We start from the raw sequence: 17,493 nt of genomic DNA, 5'->3' as shown, positions 1-17,493 counted from the left end.
TCATTTTTGGCATGGCTCAAATTAACTAATTGATAGTACAGGAAAGGTGTGGGTCATCAAATAGAACACAATTCTCCAGTCCATCCTAAACACTGGCATGGATAAGGCCCTCAAAGACTGGACCTGTGCACTGCATGTTTCCTTTAACCAGAAACTTATTGTATGACCTGCAGAACCAGCCACGTTTCCACTATTGGATTCCAGCAGGCGGGTTAAATCCAGCTGCTAAATCAATCATCTTTATTAAATTGCATTTTATAAATTGAATCCGGTGTGATTATTCTGCTTTTCAGCACAAAGAGGTAATCTGCAATTAATCTAACATTCCAGACAGTTAATCGTGCCCTGTAACCTATGATGTTCAGAATGGTCATCAGTAGCCTAGTTATAAATACAGTGTTTAGTTATTCATATACTTAATGATACCTTGTCAAACTGTAGCCACCTCCACACTGTACACATGATGGCTCAGAATGGTAAATTAAAAACAGCATACATTTATATGCTAACGATAAAATGAAACTGAAAATGTCACAGATTGTTTAATATTTTTATACACACCAATAGCACCGAAGCAGGAAGCTGCCAGTGTTAACCATCCAATCCTTCTCAAAACCAGATTAGTGGGACAAAGGTGATGCATTTTTAGTCTGCAATCTCCTGGTTACTTGTCAACTTGCATCAAATACTTGTAAAGAAATACCGCCTTTCTCAAAATTAATTATCACCAATGTATTTATGTTGCAATTTTTCAGTGTGCTATGTTTGCCAAAAAAAGAGATTATTGTTTGTGTTACTTCACTAGTCCTTTTGTAAACATATTTCAGCAAAACAAATTTTACACACAACCCAAGTCATCTAAATGCAAATAAAGGACATCTTATGGACTAAAACAGCATTCAGACAATAATTCAAGTCATACAACAAATTGATACAGTGACAATGATTTAGTTACTGGAAATATACCAAACCCAATACTGTCAGGTTCAAAATTCCATTACATAATAAAATGGTTAAAAGTAAACCTGAACTGGAAATAAACTTATGATATAATTAATTGTATGTGTAGTACTAATGATCAATATAACAATAGTAACATAGAACAGAGACTCATATTTTAATTTTCAGTTTAAGGGCTTCATTTTTAGATTGTATTCTAAACAGCAGCCAAGGCAGTCTGATGTTAAATCTGCTACAGTCAGTTACAAAACAATCAGAATTAGTGATCCTTTGAACTTTGCAGCACTGAAACCTTATCAGCAAGGTTTTCTCAGCAAGATAAAAGGTTTTGGATTCTATTTACTTTTCAGGACAACAGGCTGTTCTGTTCGACAAGCTCATTTGCATAGATACAAACTCAACTGTTTAACAGTTGCTGTTCAGGAAAACAGAAAGGGACTTCAGACACTTTCCTAGTAGCACTAGCGCTATATGTACCTAAGTTGTCACTTTAAGTACCCTTGAACTAAGATTATCTGAAGTAAAAGATTCATACTGCTCTGTGGTCTCTGAAGTTCTTGTACTGAGGAAAGGGAATCTGGCTCCTGGTCTAACCAGCTTAGTAGGTCTGCTTTTGGGTTGAACAGACTGGCTACTTGCGTACTGAGGGACCACTGTGAATTGTAGATTCCCTGCTGGTGGGGGAAAAAACTCTACAGCTATGGGAAGCACCATTTTACTAAAAATATAGTAAATCACAGGCCCTGAACTACATGTCGTTGACCAACTAGACAGTAAAAAGTTTTGGTACAGTTAAGTCAGTGGGCTAAAGGGTCCATAAGACTTGTCTGGTTAGACTTTTGGGAACTCTGATGTTCAGATACAGGGCCCATAACTTGCTGTGTGTTTTTTTTGTATGTAATCCTGTGGGTGTTCAGAAGTGTTTGCCTAGTGTTTTTCATTGCAATTTTGAGAATGGGAGCTACAGGATAACACAGGAAAGCCTTTACATGCTTTACATGGGGCGTTGGTAATACCTCTGCCATTAATGGGCATGTGAGTTTGAAGACACAAAACTTAGACAAACCAAGCTCTGTTTTTGTGACTACAGCTGAGTTATCTTGACGTATTGATGTGCTTAAGTCAGTGAGAACCGTGCACATGTGACAAGAATAACACTGATCTGGTTTAGTTAAAGAACTGTGCCCATGGCTGGAATCTAAATATACACCAGTAAGCTATCCTTACTGTGTTAAACTTTGAGTGTGTTGTAAATCATGAGATGCACATGAGTGCCATGCCTGCAACAAACTGATGAAACAAGGCATTATATGTCCCTTAAACTAGAACACACATCACCTAGTCTCTGTGAGGGCAGTGGCTGATACAAAATGAACTCAACAATTATTATTATGTATTTATACAACACTGACATCTGATATAATGCTTTTCAGAGTACATGGTCACATCACTAACTCTCTCAGAGAAGTTTACAATTGAATTTCTACTATAGCCATAGTCTAAAGAGAAGAAGGGGGATGGGGCGCCGATTCATGCCATTTCAAAAATGGCATTTGAATATGCTCAAGGTAATGCTTTTGCTCATGAACCTACAATTACTAGTAATAAAAAGGACTGCACATAAAACATATTTTTTTTAAAGAAAAGCTCAAGGATGTTCTAAAGATATTTCCCTTGTTCCCTCATTTATTACAATTCATTTGAGTTTTGATTTCTTTTGTTTATGATATGCATGAACCTTGCTTGCATTTCTGCTACTAAAAACACTCTGCAATCCTGAAGTTTTCACACCTCCTGCTGTGAGGACAAAGAAACTTTTCTTCTCAAATATTCTTTTGTGTTAAAACATAACTCTTCCATCCTTGCAGCTGGGTTGCAATGCAAATACTAATAACGCAAACAATCTGTTCCTTTTGACTTCGGAGCGTGTTTGATACCTTTGAAGTTGATAATGTTTGATTGACAATTCTTTTAGCACGCATTTCAAATGTTTTTATCCAATTCAATGCCCAATCCAATGATACTTAATGAAGTTCTCTTTTACATAACAGATACTATGAAATGTACACATCCATCATTTTCCGGATCTATCTTACAAAATTTGAAACTAAAATCCATCTTGAGAAAATATGATTATCCACTGCTGTGGAGAAAATGTCCCGCACATTAGGAAGAATCTGTCACTTTTCATGTCAAAGTCCATCATCAAATAACATCTTTAGAGGCTCAGTTTCTGTAGGTTTATAACTTAAAATAAGCATGTCTTTAATGCATACATCGCAATGTTTCACTACATTCATACAGAATCCCATAGCTGATTTTTGCTTCCAAGACACAGAACATCTGTGTCTTGTTAATGAGGTCACAGATTTTTTTGTCATTAATAAGCTTGATATCTCTGTACTGTGACTGCCGTCTTAATTAAAGGTGTATTCTATATTATATTCACAATTCTGAACCTTCCAGGCTCAAAATACTCTGCTAGGAATAATTAATGGATCTTAAATACTTTGTCACCGTACATAAGGGATCTCAATGCAGTTTTAAGGCTATAGAAAAATGCTAGTGGCCAAAATATGAACATATTAAAGTTAAAGCATCCCTCCGCTGCAGTCTCTGAAGAGTTTCCACTAAATGCAGTAGTGTGCAGGAGATATTTGCAGACAGGTGAGCATGCAAAGCTTTAAAACCTTGCATGCTATCTACGAGATGGGGCTGCACCCCAAGTGCAACACCAATGTCCTTAAAGTCTTTCTGTTCAGCTGTGGTGTTGTCCAGCTTTAGTGCAAGTAATGTAACCAAGGATTCTGGCATCTGACAGACAGGAAGTGCTGGTGAGAAACAAAATAATGATATTTTATTAGAAGCAAGAAAAATAATTTCAGATAAAACCTGTACTACACAATATGAACTGTATTAGTGCATAAGAGTGAGCATGTATGCATACATCTGTTACTCTAGTTGTACCTTTATCTATAGACTTCAAAATATTGTACAGAACTCAAACGTTTTTTTTCCAGAAATGTTAAATAGGATCTCTGTGTTTATAGACAATCCACCACACACATTCCTGACCCTCCAATAGTTAGGTTAATTTTACAGAAAAGCTTAACTTTTGTACACAAGCTGTTCTGTATTACAACAACAACAAATCTTTTGTAAAGTGCTTTTCTCCCGTAGGACCCAAAGGGCATACGTTTATCTCAGATCAGTATATAGTGATGTGTACAGGGGAAACAAGTTGTGTGGTTATAAAGACCAGACTAAACAGGTGTTTTTCAGTTTTAATTTGTGTCCAGGGTTGAGCTGTCTTTAAGTTTGGCATGGCATTCTACAGGGTAGGGGCAGCATGACAGAAAGCTCTGGCTCCAAAGGTTTTTAGTTGAACTTTGGGGGTGGTTAAGTTATTGTATCCTTTTGATCTGAGGTTATGGGAGGTGAGAGGCAGTTTCAACAAATCCCTCAAGTATCCAGGGCTTAGGTCATGTAGGGATTTGAATGTAAGCATGCCAATTTTGAAAAGGATTCTCCATTTTATGGGTAGCCAGTGTAGTGAGCAAATGATTGGTGTTATATGGCAATGGTAGGGTAGGCTTGTTAACAATCTTAATTACTAGGGAAATAGAAATGGTACTCACACTTTTTTGGTAGCTAATCTTGGCAACTACATTTATAGCTTACAGGAGAATCCCATTCGAGGTGGGGTCTCCGCCCTTTGGTGGTCGCTCTTTGTAAAGCTGAAGACTCCTGAATGAATGCAGATTGCAAAGCAAGCTTCCAAAAGAGGGAGAATTCTAAAATGACAACCTCAGTTGCAACAGATGTGTAAACAGTAGATAACTGATCGGCAAGAGGCGTCAAAAAATTATAAAAAACACTTTAAAACTGTTAAAACGAAAGGAAGTAGTTGGCGTACCTCTCTTGATGAATGAACCAATCATATAATGATTTAAGCTCAATAACAAATTGTGCCTGGTGGCTACAGTGAATGGGAATGAGCATCTCTATGATATGCAATAAAAGTGTCTTAAATTGTTTTTATGATTGTCTTTCATCGGCAGAGGAAAGCCAACTACCACAGAACAGTGCCCTCTATGGCACTTAGAATGTTTATTAGCTACAAGAATCAGTATTTAAATCAAGAGAAAAATAGGAGTGGGCTTAAGTGAAACTAGGAAACTATGAGACTTTGTGAACATTTCCTGAGAACTTGATGAGAGTCATGGTCCATGGGACATGCAGTTAGTACTAGACGCCAAAAAAAAATAAATATAACAGCGCTCGCTCTACAATGATCCACAGTTCAAAAATGACAATGTGGCATCAATCAGTTAAAAGTCCACATATATTTCCACCAAGTGCTGCAGTCAAAGTTCTGGGTTATATCCAGCTTTATGCAATGAAATTCAGTATGATTGCGCTCTCAGTGTAAATCTCATACATCCACCTCTCCCCCCTTCATGGACTCACTCACCAGATGTTGTGGTCTATTAGAAGACCAAGCAGCGCTTTCGGGGTATATGGCCCCCCGTTGCCTCACGATCTCACTGGTTCCACTCCTCAGTAGGTGCAGACTTTCCCAGTCCGTGTTGAGTAAGGTCCTAGGCCTCCCCCTCCTCCCTCCACCTCCTGGCCATCTTTATTACATTCATTACCGCAAAGGAAGAGCGAGCCTGTAACCGAGCACCACTGCCGCCCGCAGGGAGTCGTTACTATGACCCGCTGCTCCGACCCGGACCTGTGAGCAGCCACTGGCTTTCTAGGACCTTACTCAACACGGACTGGGAAAGTCTGCACCTACTGAGGAGTGGAACCAGTGAGATCGTGAGGCAACGGAGGGCCATATACCCCGAAAGCGCTGCTTGGTCTTCTAATAGACCACAACATTTGGTGAGTGAGTCCATGAAGGGGGGAGAGGTGGATGTATGAGATTTACACTGAGAGCGCAATCATACTGAATTTCAGTACTAGACGCCAGACCAGGAACTAGAGAGCGACACTTTGGGGAGTCCTGGCCACACAAACAGGCCATTACATGCACTGGTGAGAAAGGTTAGAAATAAAATGAAGTTGAAAAAGAATGCTTATAAGGTCCTAAAACAGGAGGGGACCGAGGCTGCATTAAGCAATTATAAGGAGTGCAATAAAAGTTGTAAAAAAGAAATTAGGCTGGCAAAGATTGAAGCTGAAAATCAAATCGCTAGGCATATCAAATCTAACCCAAAGAAGTTTTACAAGTACATCAACTCTCAAAAAAGAAAGGTTGATTGTATTGGACACCTAAAGGATGAGGGTGGGAACTCAATGGGGGATGACCAAGGTAAGGCAGAGTTATTAAATGCTTTCTTTGCTTCTGTCTTCACAAGGGAAAAATCACTGTTGCAAATTACAGATGCAGAAGAGTCTCAATCTTCCAATTGTAATATTCAATACTTAATGCAGGAAGTGAAGGCAAGACTAAATACATTAAAAATAGACAAGGCACCTGGCCCGGATGGCATGCATCCTTGGGTCCTAAGGGAATTAAGTTCAGTCATAGATAAACCCCTTTATCTTTTGTGACTCTCTTTCAACTGGCAGAGTCCCAGTAGATTGGCGTACAGCTCACGTTTTCCCATCATTTAAGAAGGGCAAAAAAAATCAGATCCAGGAAATTATAGACCAGTAAGCTTAACATCAGTTGTATAAAACTATTTGAGGGGTTACTAAGAGATACTATACATGACTTCATAGTAGAAAATAATCTTATTTCTCAGCATCAGCATGGGTTTACTAAAGTCAGGTCCTGTTTGACTAACATGCTTAGCTTTTATGAGGTAGTAAACGCTAATGTGGACATTGGGAATGCTGTAGATGTGATATACTTGGACTTTGCTAAGTCCTTCAACACTGTTCCCCACAAAAGTCTGGTGCAAAAGTTGAGGATGCAAAGACTGGGGAAGAGTCTGTGTGCATGGATAGGGAACTGGCTAATGGACAGAAAACAAAAAGTTGTGGTCAATGGATCATACTCAAAATGGGTGACCGTTAGCAGTGGGGGTCCCCACTGCTAACGGTCACCCATTTTGAGTACTGGGTCCAGTGCTCTTCAATGTATTTATTAATGACCTAATATATGCAGTAGAAAGCAATGTTGCTATTTTTGCAGATGATACAAAATTGTGCAGAATCATTAACTCTTAGGAAGATAGTGACATATTGAAACAGGATCTGGATAGGATGGCTATACGGGCACATAAATGGCAGATGAAGTTCAATGTTGAAAAATGTAAAGTCATGCATTTTGGTCGCACCAATGGTCTAGCACCATACACAATAAATGGAATACAGTTGGGACATCAAACTTGCAGAAGGACTTAGGAATACTCATCGACAACAAGTTAAATAGTCATATTCAATGCCAAGCCGCTGCAGCTAAAGCTAATAAAATTTTGGGATGCATTAAAAGGGAAATAAAAACTCGAGATGCTAGCATAATATTGTCCCTGTTCAACTCTATAGTAAGACCACATCTGGACTATGGAAATTAGTTCTGGGCACCACATTACAGGAAATATATTGCAGTTTTAGAGCAGGTGCAGAGACGCGCAACAAAATTGATACGAGGGATGGAAGATCTCACTTAGAATGGTTTGATAAACTGGGTTTATTTAGTCTAGAGAAAAGACGCCTTAGAGGGGATCTAATTAACAAATATAAATACATCAGAGGGAAATATAGAAGCTTGGCGGATGAGCTTTTTGTCCCTAGGCCTTCTCAAAGGACTAGAGGACATGATCTGCACATGGAGGAAAAATGTTTTAGCCATTTATTTAGGAAAGGGTTCTTTACAGTAAGAGTGATTAAGATTTGGAATGCATTGCCACAGGAATGCATTCCACAAAGTCCATACCTGCATTTAAAGGGGGCTTAGATGCTTTCCTTGGGTTGAAAGACATCCATGGCTACAATTACTAGGTAATGTAAAGTGATGTTGATCCAGGGATTTTATCTGATTGCCATCTGGAGTCGGGGAGGAATTTTTTCCCTTTTGGGGCTTATTGGACCATGCCTTGTAAGGGTTTTTCACCTTCTTCTGGATCAACAGGGATATGTGAGGGAGTAGGCTGGTGTTGTACTTTGTTCTCTGGTTGAATTCGATGGACGTAAGTCTTTTTTCAACCCAAATAACTATGTAACTATAAGCCCTTTACTGAAAGCACAAAGAGAAAGTGGATTTGTGGCAGTTTCTACCACTGAATGAAGTTAACAGTGTATTTAAAGTGAGACGGGCAATAGAGTAAATGACAGGTATGTCCAGTAGGATACATTTAATTGTATTTACTTGCCCATACATTATTTTGAATGGGAGCTATGGTATTAGCTTAATATTGAAAGTAGGTGACTTTTTTTACTTTTATTCCATCAGGGCAGTTCACAACAGCTCACTACCATCCATTATACATACTGTATTTACACTAGAGAGGTTTGCAAATAAGAGATTTGTGCATTTATTAACTGCATCACAGCTAGTGTTGTACACATGACACACTATACTTATGTAGACTTTAGATATATAACTTCGGCACTCAATTACATAATTTTAAAATATCATAATTTAAAAATGTTGTATACTGCATAAAGAAGTATCAAATGGAGACCCGGGCAATTTGCAGTTTTGGGGCATACCGGTTTGGCATTTGGGATCAAGAGGTAGATTGGGTTGTTATAGGCCAAGCCAAGGCAAGGTGGAACAAAATTTAGGCTCACTTAACTCACAAGGCCTCGGTGAAAGATTTACCTTTAACCTTCATCTCCCTATTATAATGGTGCTAATGCTGGTGGCAGACTTTTACCATTGATACAAGTAACTAGTCATGGAAGATTTGTCAGCTGTCATTCCAAATATATAATAATTTCATGTTCACTGTGTTGACCTTAATTTGATTTGGATTAGAGCTGCTTTTATTGCATTATGTATTGAAAAAACAAAGAATAGGCAGCCCCCACTAGAATAAGAGGAGATATGTTTGTGGTCAAGGCAAAAGTAGGTCAAATGTATTATATATTATAATATTATATACTGAGCAATTTACCAAACATTGGATAGTCATTATGCTACCTTAGTGGAGTACTACAAACAGAAGAAAATCCTTAGGGGCATACACTCTTAGGTAGCTCCGATCAAGTTCTCTAGAGATACAAAGTTTTGTTTCACCTGGGAGTGAAATATGGAACAAACCCACCTTTGATTCTCTGATCTTGACTATTGAAAGGTTCCAGAGACAACTCCCTAAACTAGATGCCAAAATTCTGGCTTTGAGGGAAGATTTTTCCCTCAGGAAATACCAAAGTGAACAGAAACAGAGAAGCCCTCTGTCTCACAAATGACCCTCAGAGACCGGAAATAAGATGTGAGACCTTAGTCATTAACATATCCTCCTATTTCCTTGATGAGGACAAATTGAGGCTCTTCCCCTGATTTGTATATTTTGCCAAAAGCCCACAAGAGAATGCTGTATATACCTGTCAAGACCATTATGGCAGGGTTACATTCCATTTTTCCTCTGTTTTGAAGTATCTTGATTGGAATAGGATTTTGAGATATATGGTGGTGTTGCTCCCATCATATCCTAGGGACACACAAATGCTCCTGGGTGTGATGGGGAGGATTGATGACCTGAATGACAGGGACCTATTGGTAGCCTTAAATGTGGTGTCCCTCTGCACCTCCATCCCACACTTCTCATTATTAACAGTAACTACTTTCTGTTTGAGGACATTTACTATGAACAGTGTAGGGGTACGGCGATGGGGTTGAATTTGGCACCGTCCTATGCACATCTTGTATAGGCCTCTATGAGGAATCATTTGTGCATTCTTATTCATTGTTTCTCTGTTACTCAGGGCGGAGATATATTGATGATTATTTTTTTGTCTGTGAGGGGCCATGATCGACCCTTTGTCTCTTTTTCCACAGACTTGAAAGATGTGGAGAAAATATTAGAAGGCATTGGCCATTTTTTTAAACATGGTTTCCCTACAGTTAAAGAATTTGTCCATCCATTAATCATGGCATACAGACGTGCACCCACAATTGGTGACACTGGTTTGTGCCAACTTTGGTTAAAAACAGAAAAGACGTGGTAGGGAAAAGGGTTTTTTCCCTGCCTCTCATGACACATTTGTAAAAATGTAACTAAAGGCCATTTTTTTTCATCAGCCATTAACTGGGAAATACTTCCAGAAAAATGGTTATTTCACGTAGGATCCTTCTTTTATTTAATTAATTTATTTATTTATATTTAACTGGTTTGCGTTCCACGGTTTTTACCCCTTAACCACTTCAGGTTCCTGGACGTAAGTCTCATGTCCAAATTAGTTCCATAGCAGGTTACAGGACGTGAGACCAGCATCCAGCACTAAAATCCACCGCCATGTGATCGGGCGCGTGCACGTGTGCATCGCTCGTGCAATAATCCCATTGTGAATGACTGCTGACTGAGCCTGGTACCGGGGCTGATTGTGGCTGAACGGCAGAGCAAGGGAGGACGGTGAGGCGCTCACATGTATTTATGGGGCTGGAGGAAGCCCTGGGTAAGTATCGATTCTTACTTTTTTTTTAAATCTCTGAGTTTTTTTAAGGGGTCAAAATCCCAGAACCTGAAGTGGTTAAGGTTACTGACATTTTTGACACTTTAGCTGTGTCGTTTTGATACAGCAGTAAGTTTTTAATTACTTATGCCATTTCAGTGATATAAAACACAGAAAAAATTGAATTATTTGGCCCTTCTGGGGTAAAACGATACTTCATATGCCATATTTTATTACTAACTAAGCATGTGGTAGACCGTTGTCCCCAACCTCTGGGGATTGGATGGGTTTGCTAGGGCAACACTTCAGGGGCCATAGTGCTGTACAGATGCATCGCTAGGCAACAGCACAGCAATACATCTGTAAAGCATTAGGGCCCAAAACTTTCACCCTAGCGGTTGCATCCGATCACTACAGGCGGCAAAAGTTTAAAAGTTTATAAACAGGTAACTGGGGATTTAAAAACAAAACAAAACAAAAAAGCAAAACACTTTATATTGTATTGGGACCATGTCACTTTAAAAAATTTTCCTAACTTTTAAAACTTTTTTCCCCCTAACTTTATTGAATGATTGTTGCCATTAGCTAGCAACAATCATTCAAAGGACCACGCATATGCGCGGCGCAGACGGAGGTTTCTAATGCAGGCCGTAGATTCTACATCCTAAAACCTACCACAGCACTTATTAGGACATAGAATCGACATCCTGGAATTGCAAGCAGTTAATGTCATGCCTTTGAAGGAGAGGGGAGGTTGCAGCGGGTGGGGGGAGAGATAGCTGCAGGGAGGATGGGAGGGATGGAGAGGAGGATGCTGTGGGCCGGCAGGGGATTGTTGGTGGGGGGAGGGGGGGATCGCTGTGGGGGGGGGGGGGGTGTCACTGCGGGAGTGCAGGAGTTTGCTGGGGAGGGATTGCTATAGGAAAATTCTCTGCTGGGTTCGCATGTGGGATTCCCATGGCTGGATGGATGTTTGCACACCGTGGGTAGCACAGATTGCTACCCACGGTGTGCGACAGGAATCTAGCCATCCCAGGGAAGCCCATATAAGTGAAAAAAGCAGAGCTGGACAAGCAGAGAAGTTTTAATTCTCCCTCCCGGCATGTATGAGCCTGACTTATTCTTACAGCTTTCAGCATCTTTTAGCTGGACGAGTCACACTCGTCCTTACAGCTAGGCAGGTTAATAGTTTTGTGAAGTAAAGTACATATTGTAATGATCTGTGCCTGTGTCATCCTGCTGGTGGCAGCACTAAGGAACTTGAGGTGGACCTCCGCTGTCTACCAGCAGATGGCTCTCATATTGCTGGGAGCAGTGCAATTCCTCGGCTCACCAGAAGATGGAACTGTGAAAGATTCTGGCCAGTCACCTGAGCAATGTGCTGCATATTTAAGGCCCGACTTCCTAGCAGCACATTGCTAGGTCATTTTGCTTGATTCCTTGCAGGGTGGTGACTCTGGCCAACCTTCCTGTGCTCCTGAACTCTGTTCTTATATTCTGAACTCCTGGTATTGATCCTTGCTAGTCTGACTATTCTTCTGTGTGCTGATTGTGCTGAGACGTGTCTGTATATATTGTATATATTCTCATATTGTGTGTGTTGCTGTATATATTTGTATAGATAGATAGTCAGGGTTCTGGTATTTGTGGTGCACCACGCGTTGTTTGATTGTATGATTGTATGTGTATGGTGATCTGCATTTGTACACTTGCATTATTGTAAATAAACACATTTATTATTATACTCTGTTGTGCAGACATCAGTATTTCAATTGTGATCTTCTGGTTTTGTTTAAACCAAAACGATTGCCATGCAGAGATCGTGGATCTGCCAGTCTGGTTTCAGTCACGACCACGATCTGCATGGCCAATCGTTACACATATCCTTTATAAGATGGACTAGTTAGGAACTAGCTTGAGCTATAGGTTGAACTAGTTGGAAATACTTATCATTATTAATAACCATATGGTTCATATTATGTGTCTTTTGCCAAGTGAGAAATGACACCACTCACTCATAACTGTATATTTACATATACCATCTGAAATATGTTTTGAGATTCTTTGACATTGATTTGGGCAAATATGCCTAAAAGAAAGTGACATCATCACCTCCCAGTGATGCTAAAGGAAGCCTAGTTACATAATCCCTTATGGAACACCACCCACCTCTCTTTGACCATAAGGGTGAGCATGAGCCATTGGCTGATGTTGTTCAGAGACCCACCTAAGCATCCTATATAATTAGCATTTGGCAAGTAAGCAGCTGACTTTATTTTTTCATGCACTTGAGATGAGCTGGGAATTGAATAAAGTGGGCCTGAACTCTTGCACAGTACAGAAGGGAAATATAGAGAAATGCACCCTGTGTGTATTTAGAGAGTTTAGCTTGTCTCATCTGTGACTAATCACCACTATAGTTTGATCTCTTCAGCTTTCTCAGCTCAGGAATCTCCCTCTGCCATGGTAGATCTGCTAATTTGTAAACACAGGATGTTAATGTCTATGTCTGCTTCCATGAAAGCAGGAAGTTGACACATTCACAACACGAACCATAAAAAAACGCAGCATCAATCTGTTTATCTGTACTGATTGCTGATTCACAATTACAATTCAGATTGGATGTGTACTTGTAGTAGAGAGCAAAAACTTGGGGTCTTGCATATTCCAGTTGGATACAAGCTAATATTCTGAGATGACAATGTTTTTTATTTAAATACCAGGCAAAAAAAGACCTTCTTTAATCAGGCAAAATCACTAATGACAATACTATGACAACACTAGGTAGGGTACATGCACAATGAAAAAGATATATAAAAACACCCTGTAATAAGGGTAGGGTGCTGCGTCTGCGGTTATATAATGAATAAAGTGGCTGGCAAGAGACTGAGAATGAAAACAATAGGTATATAAACACTTGGACGGTGCCCACATATACAGCAATAGTACAATGGAACAATCAATAATAATATATCATACAAAAAATATTCAGTGCAATAACAATTCTGTATAAAAAGTAATAAATAAGTCCCAACAATTCATGTGTGGCGTGCAAATAAGCAAACTACTATAATATGGTCACTAAAGTGCAATGTAAGGGAGAATCCTGCAAGGAAAGGGAACACTGGAGTGGGCAGCGTAGAAATAGTGAGAGATCGCAAGGGCGTAAGGCTGCCGCCAGATACCTGTGATAGAGTTTTCGAACGCCAGTGCCGCTAAGTGCCCCGCAGCCACCCTGGAAGAGGGTCTTACACGTGTGTTGCCGGCCGAATGCCGGCTTCCTCAGAGACCACGCGTGGGAACCACTCCAGTGTTCGTTTTCCTTGCAGGATTCTCCCTTACATTGCACTTTAGTGTCCACCATATTATGGTCGTTTGCTTATTTGCACGCCACACATGAATTGTTGGGACTTATTTATTACTTTTTATAGAGGAATGGTTATTGCACAATATTTTTGTATGATATATTATTATTATTATTATAGGGCGGAGCCAGTACGACTGACGTAGGTCACGTGGGTCGGATCGCGGAAGTCCGGAGGTGCGCTAGCCTGGAGAGCGGGACGCCGCACAAAGGCTAATGGAAAGTTAAACACATCTGATGCCAGAGAGACTTGCCGCTATGACTCGCTAAATCTACCCTTAAAGGGACTCCGAGCTCAAGTAAAAAAAGAAAGTTGTACTCACCCGGGGCTTTTTCCAGCCCAGTGCTGGTCGGGAGGTCCCACGACGGCGTCCTGGCTCCTCTCCTAGTCCCCGCTCCGGAATGGCTGACCGGCCACAGCCCGGGCGACACTCTGCTGAGTGTCGGGCTGTTCCTTCCGCGTATGACGCGGCTGACGTCACACGCCGGCCGCCTCGCGTCATCACGGCGTGGCAGTACGGCGCATGCGCGCTTTAATCGCGCATGCGCAGTACTTTCACGCCGGCCGCCGTGATGACGCAAGGCGGCCGGCGTGTGACGTCAGCCGCGTCATACGCGGAAGGAACAGCCCGACAGTCAGCAGAAGTGTCGCCCGGGCTGCGGCCGGTCAGCCATTCCGGAGCGGGGACTAGGAGAGGAGCCAGGACGCCGTCGTGGGACCTCCCGACCAGCACTGGGCTGGAAAAAGCCCCGGGTGAGTACAACTTTCTTTTTTTACTTGAGCTCGGAGTCCCTTTAAAGGGAGTCTGTAAGTTACCTAAGTGCGCGAGAGGCGCAGTGTGTTTTCACGATTGGATTGATATGCTGCGCGATGATTTTGTCATATGTTTTATTAAAGGAATTTTGATTGGAATTTGGATATGGTCACTGATGTCCTGAGTGATGCATATTAACTGATGAGAGATTGCCACCTGAATCACGGTGGTCTGCATCTGGTGAGCCTTTTGACCTCTAGGGTAGTGGGGATCACGTGTGGACACGGTTGTCACTCGCACCCGCACTGTGGAGTATACGAAACTAATTGGTTATACAGTATTACGCTATGTGGAGATGTTTTATATAGGTCTCTGGAGGAGTGCGCAGTGGAGTGCATAGCACCAGAAGGACAGATATATTATTATTGATTGCTCCATTGTACAATTTCTGTATATGTGGGCACCGTCCAAGTGTTTATATACCTATTGTTTTCATTCTCAGTCTCCTGCCAGCCCTTTATTCATTATATAACCGCAGCCACCCTACCCTTATTACAGGGTGTTTTTATATATCTATTTCATTGTGCATTTCCCCACACCTAGTGTTGTCATAGTATTGTCATATGTGATTTTATTACATCAGGATTGTTTGAATTATAATTAAGTGCATTACTGTTGGCAATTTGGTGCGTTGTGAGACCTTTTTTCTTTTTTGCTAACTGATCTTTACTCTAGATACGCACACTTTGCCCATTATATTGTTGCATTATATTGCAGTGCTCTCTGGTTATCTCTTTCTCTTCTTTCATCAGACATCTCTTTGCAGGGAAATAGCTTCCCCCCAGCAAGCAACTAAGTGTGAACTCTAGCCTGAAAAGCACCATGTGGCTACTGGGGCAAGAAGTAGCCCTGAGCACAGCAGGAGGGCAGAGAGATCAACTATGACTAGATATTTCATAGCTGTATTGTATGATTTTTGCCTTTTTAAGAGGTACTGTACTTATGATCTATATGGAAAGTATATTGTTTGATTGCTAGTAACCGGACGACCATTTTCATCCCTCTTGTATGGGGCCGACATAAGCTCCAGCCCTGTTATTACACTTCTCAGTAACGGAATGTCACACACTATTCATGTTTGGTATTAATGTGATTCATATTCTTTAGGGATTGTGAATTTTCTATTATTATTTGTGTGCAATGAGCATGGTCTGATGTATAGAAATGTCATATATTTGGGATTTAAGTTTCCCCAAATGTAAGGGACCAATTAATTTCAAGGGCAGGGGCTGTGGGCTGAGTTCCGCCCTCAGAGCAGATCTGTATAAAAGGAAATACAACAATTTCAGCAAGATGTTCTCCATTTACCAACATCTAAGGATCGTATGCTAGCAAGAAATACCCCGGCTAGCTTGATGGACTTCTGGAACAAAGGACCTTTCCATCTTCTTTGTTTTTCTCATTTATCTTACACTGTGGCTACCATCTCTATAATTGTTACTTTTGATAGTTTTCTGTATATATTATTTACAGAATATGGCCTGTAAAATAAAGTGACTTAAGGTCATTTTTACGGCTACAAACCTGATATAAGCACTACTTAAAGAATCCAAGCCTTTCTGAAGATCTGCTACCTGAAGTATTGAAATGTTTTAGTAATAATAGATTGTTAACTCTTTCCTTTTAGCGCAGCCTAGCTAGCAGGTTCATCTGTTTTTATACAAAGGTGGTGGCAGCCTTGTACTGAAAATGTTGTGTATTAAAGTGTTTGTGTCGCTCGCACGTTCCCTCCTGGCCTGTCTGCCCAATTCCAGCAGTTTCAGCACATTGATTGCATCCACTAGATTGGATGGTCTGTGTGTTGAAACATGTTGTAAACTGAACAGAGGCGCCAAAAGGATAAAAACAATATTTAAAATATTTAAAAATGCTTAGGAGGCAGTGGTGGACTTACCTCCCTCAAGCAGACACAAAAACTGTGTAGTAGAATAACAATAAATTTATTGGTACACTCCAGGATTTTTATACAACGCGTTTCGCAGGTCTATACCCGCTTCATCAGGCAATGGAGGTAGGAGTACACTATTAGAAACAGAAAGGCACGTATTGGTATGTGATCAGATGGACATAATAAATATTCAAAAAATTACTTTATTGTGATGTGTGTGCTTAAAAAAGAGATATTCAGGGACTGGGGGTTGTTATTACTGAAAACGAGGGGGGGGGGGCAAAATGGGGGGGTGTTTTTAGCAGGGCGAGATTAGAATTACTTGGCCGAAAAGAACAGGAGTGCAAAGTGTAATGTGGACATGATTAGGAGGAGGGAAGGAGTATAGGGAAGGGGGGGGGGGGGGGGGGGGGGGGTTATAGAGCTGGTTGGTGTGGGTAAAGATGTGGGTGCTATAGTGGGGGTTAAAAGGATTAGGAGTCATATGTATATATATATATATATATATATTTAAAAGAACGAAGTGTAAGGTGAAAAAAAGTTGCTTGAATGGGTGTAGGAATAGAAGATGTGTGAGGAAGGGTAAAAAGTAAGCAGATCTAAGGGGGAAAAAAACGTGGAACTTACCAGCAGAACGTCTGAAACACACCTGGCGCCTTTGTGCCTAGGTGCTGTTGAACTGCTGTTTAAATACTGGATGGAACGCCCCCAATCAATTGCAGGCTAGGCGGGCCAGTTGCTGCCACGCTGGCATCGTATGCGCCGTCACTGCGCATCATCAGAGTGCGCCGATGCGTTGCCATGACGCCGCATTGGAGGCCAAGGAGAGTGTAGTAATACGTAATGGCTTCCGCATTGGGAAGGCTAGGGTGCTCCGTCTTTCCGCCCGGCGG

The 17,493-nt window shown here is 40.9% G+C and overlaps 1 protein-coding gene across 3 annotated transcripts in view; it reads right to left on the bottom strand.

Annotated features, from left to right (window-relative positions):
• Nucleotides 1-1,034: 1,034 nt before the first annotated feature.
• The window catches only part of EDA2R (ectodysplasin A2 receptor), a 132,086-nt gene continuing 115,627 nt past the window's right edge, over nt 1,035-17,493 (bottom strand). For all 3 annotated transcript variants that reach the window (XM_068247669.1, XM_068247670.1, XM_068247671.1), the window contains exon 10: nt 1,035-3,791. In XM_068247669.1, coding sequence (XP_068103770.1) covers nt 3,523-3,791 — 269 coding nt within the window. In that variant the 3' untranslated portion in view covers nt 1,035-3,522. The remainder of the gene's footprint in view (nt 3,792-17,493) is intronic.

Source organism: Hyperolius riggenbachi, chromosome 8 (assembly GCF_040937935.1).
Source record: "Hyperolius riggenbachi isolate aHypRig1 chromosome 8, aHypRig1.pri, whole genome shotgun sequence".
NCBI lineage: Eukaryota > Metazoa > Chordata > Amphibia > Anura > Hyperoliidae > Hyperolius > Hyperolius riggenbachi.
Note: the sequence above shows the minus strand (reverse complement) of the source record. Positions and strands in the feature narration are given on the sequence as shown.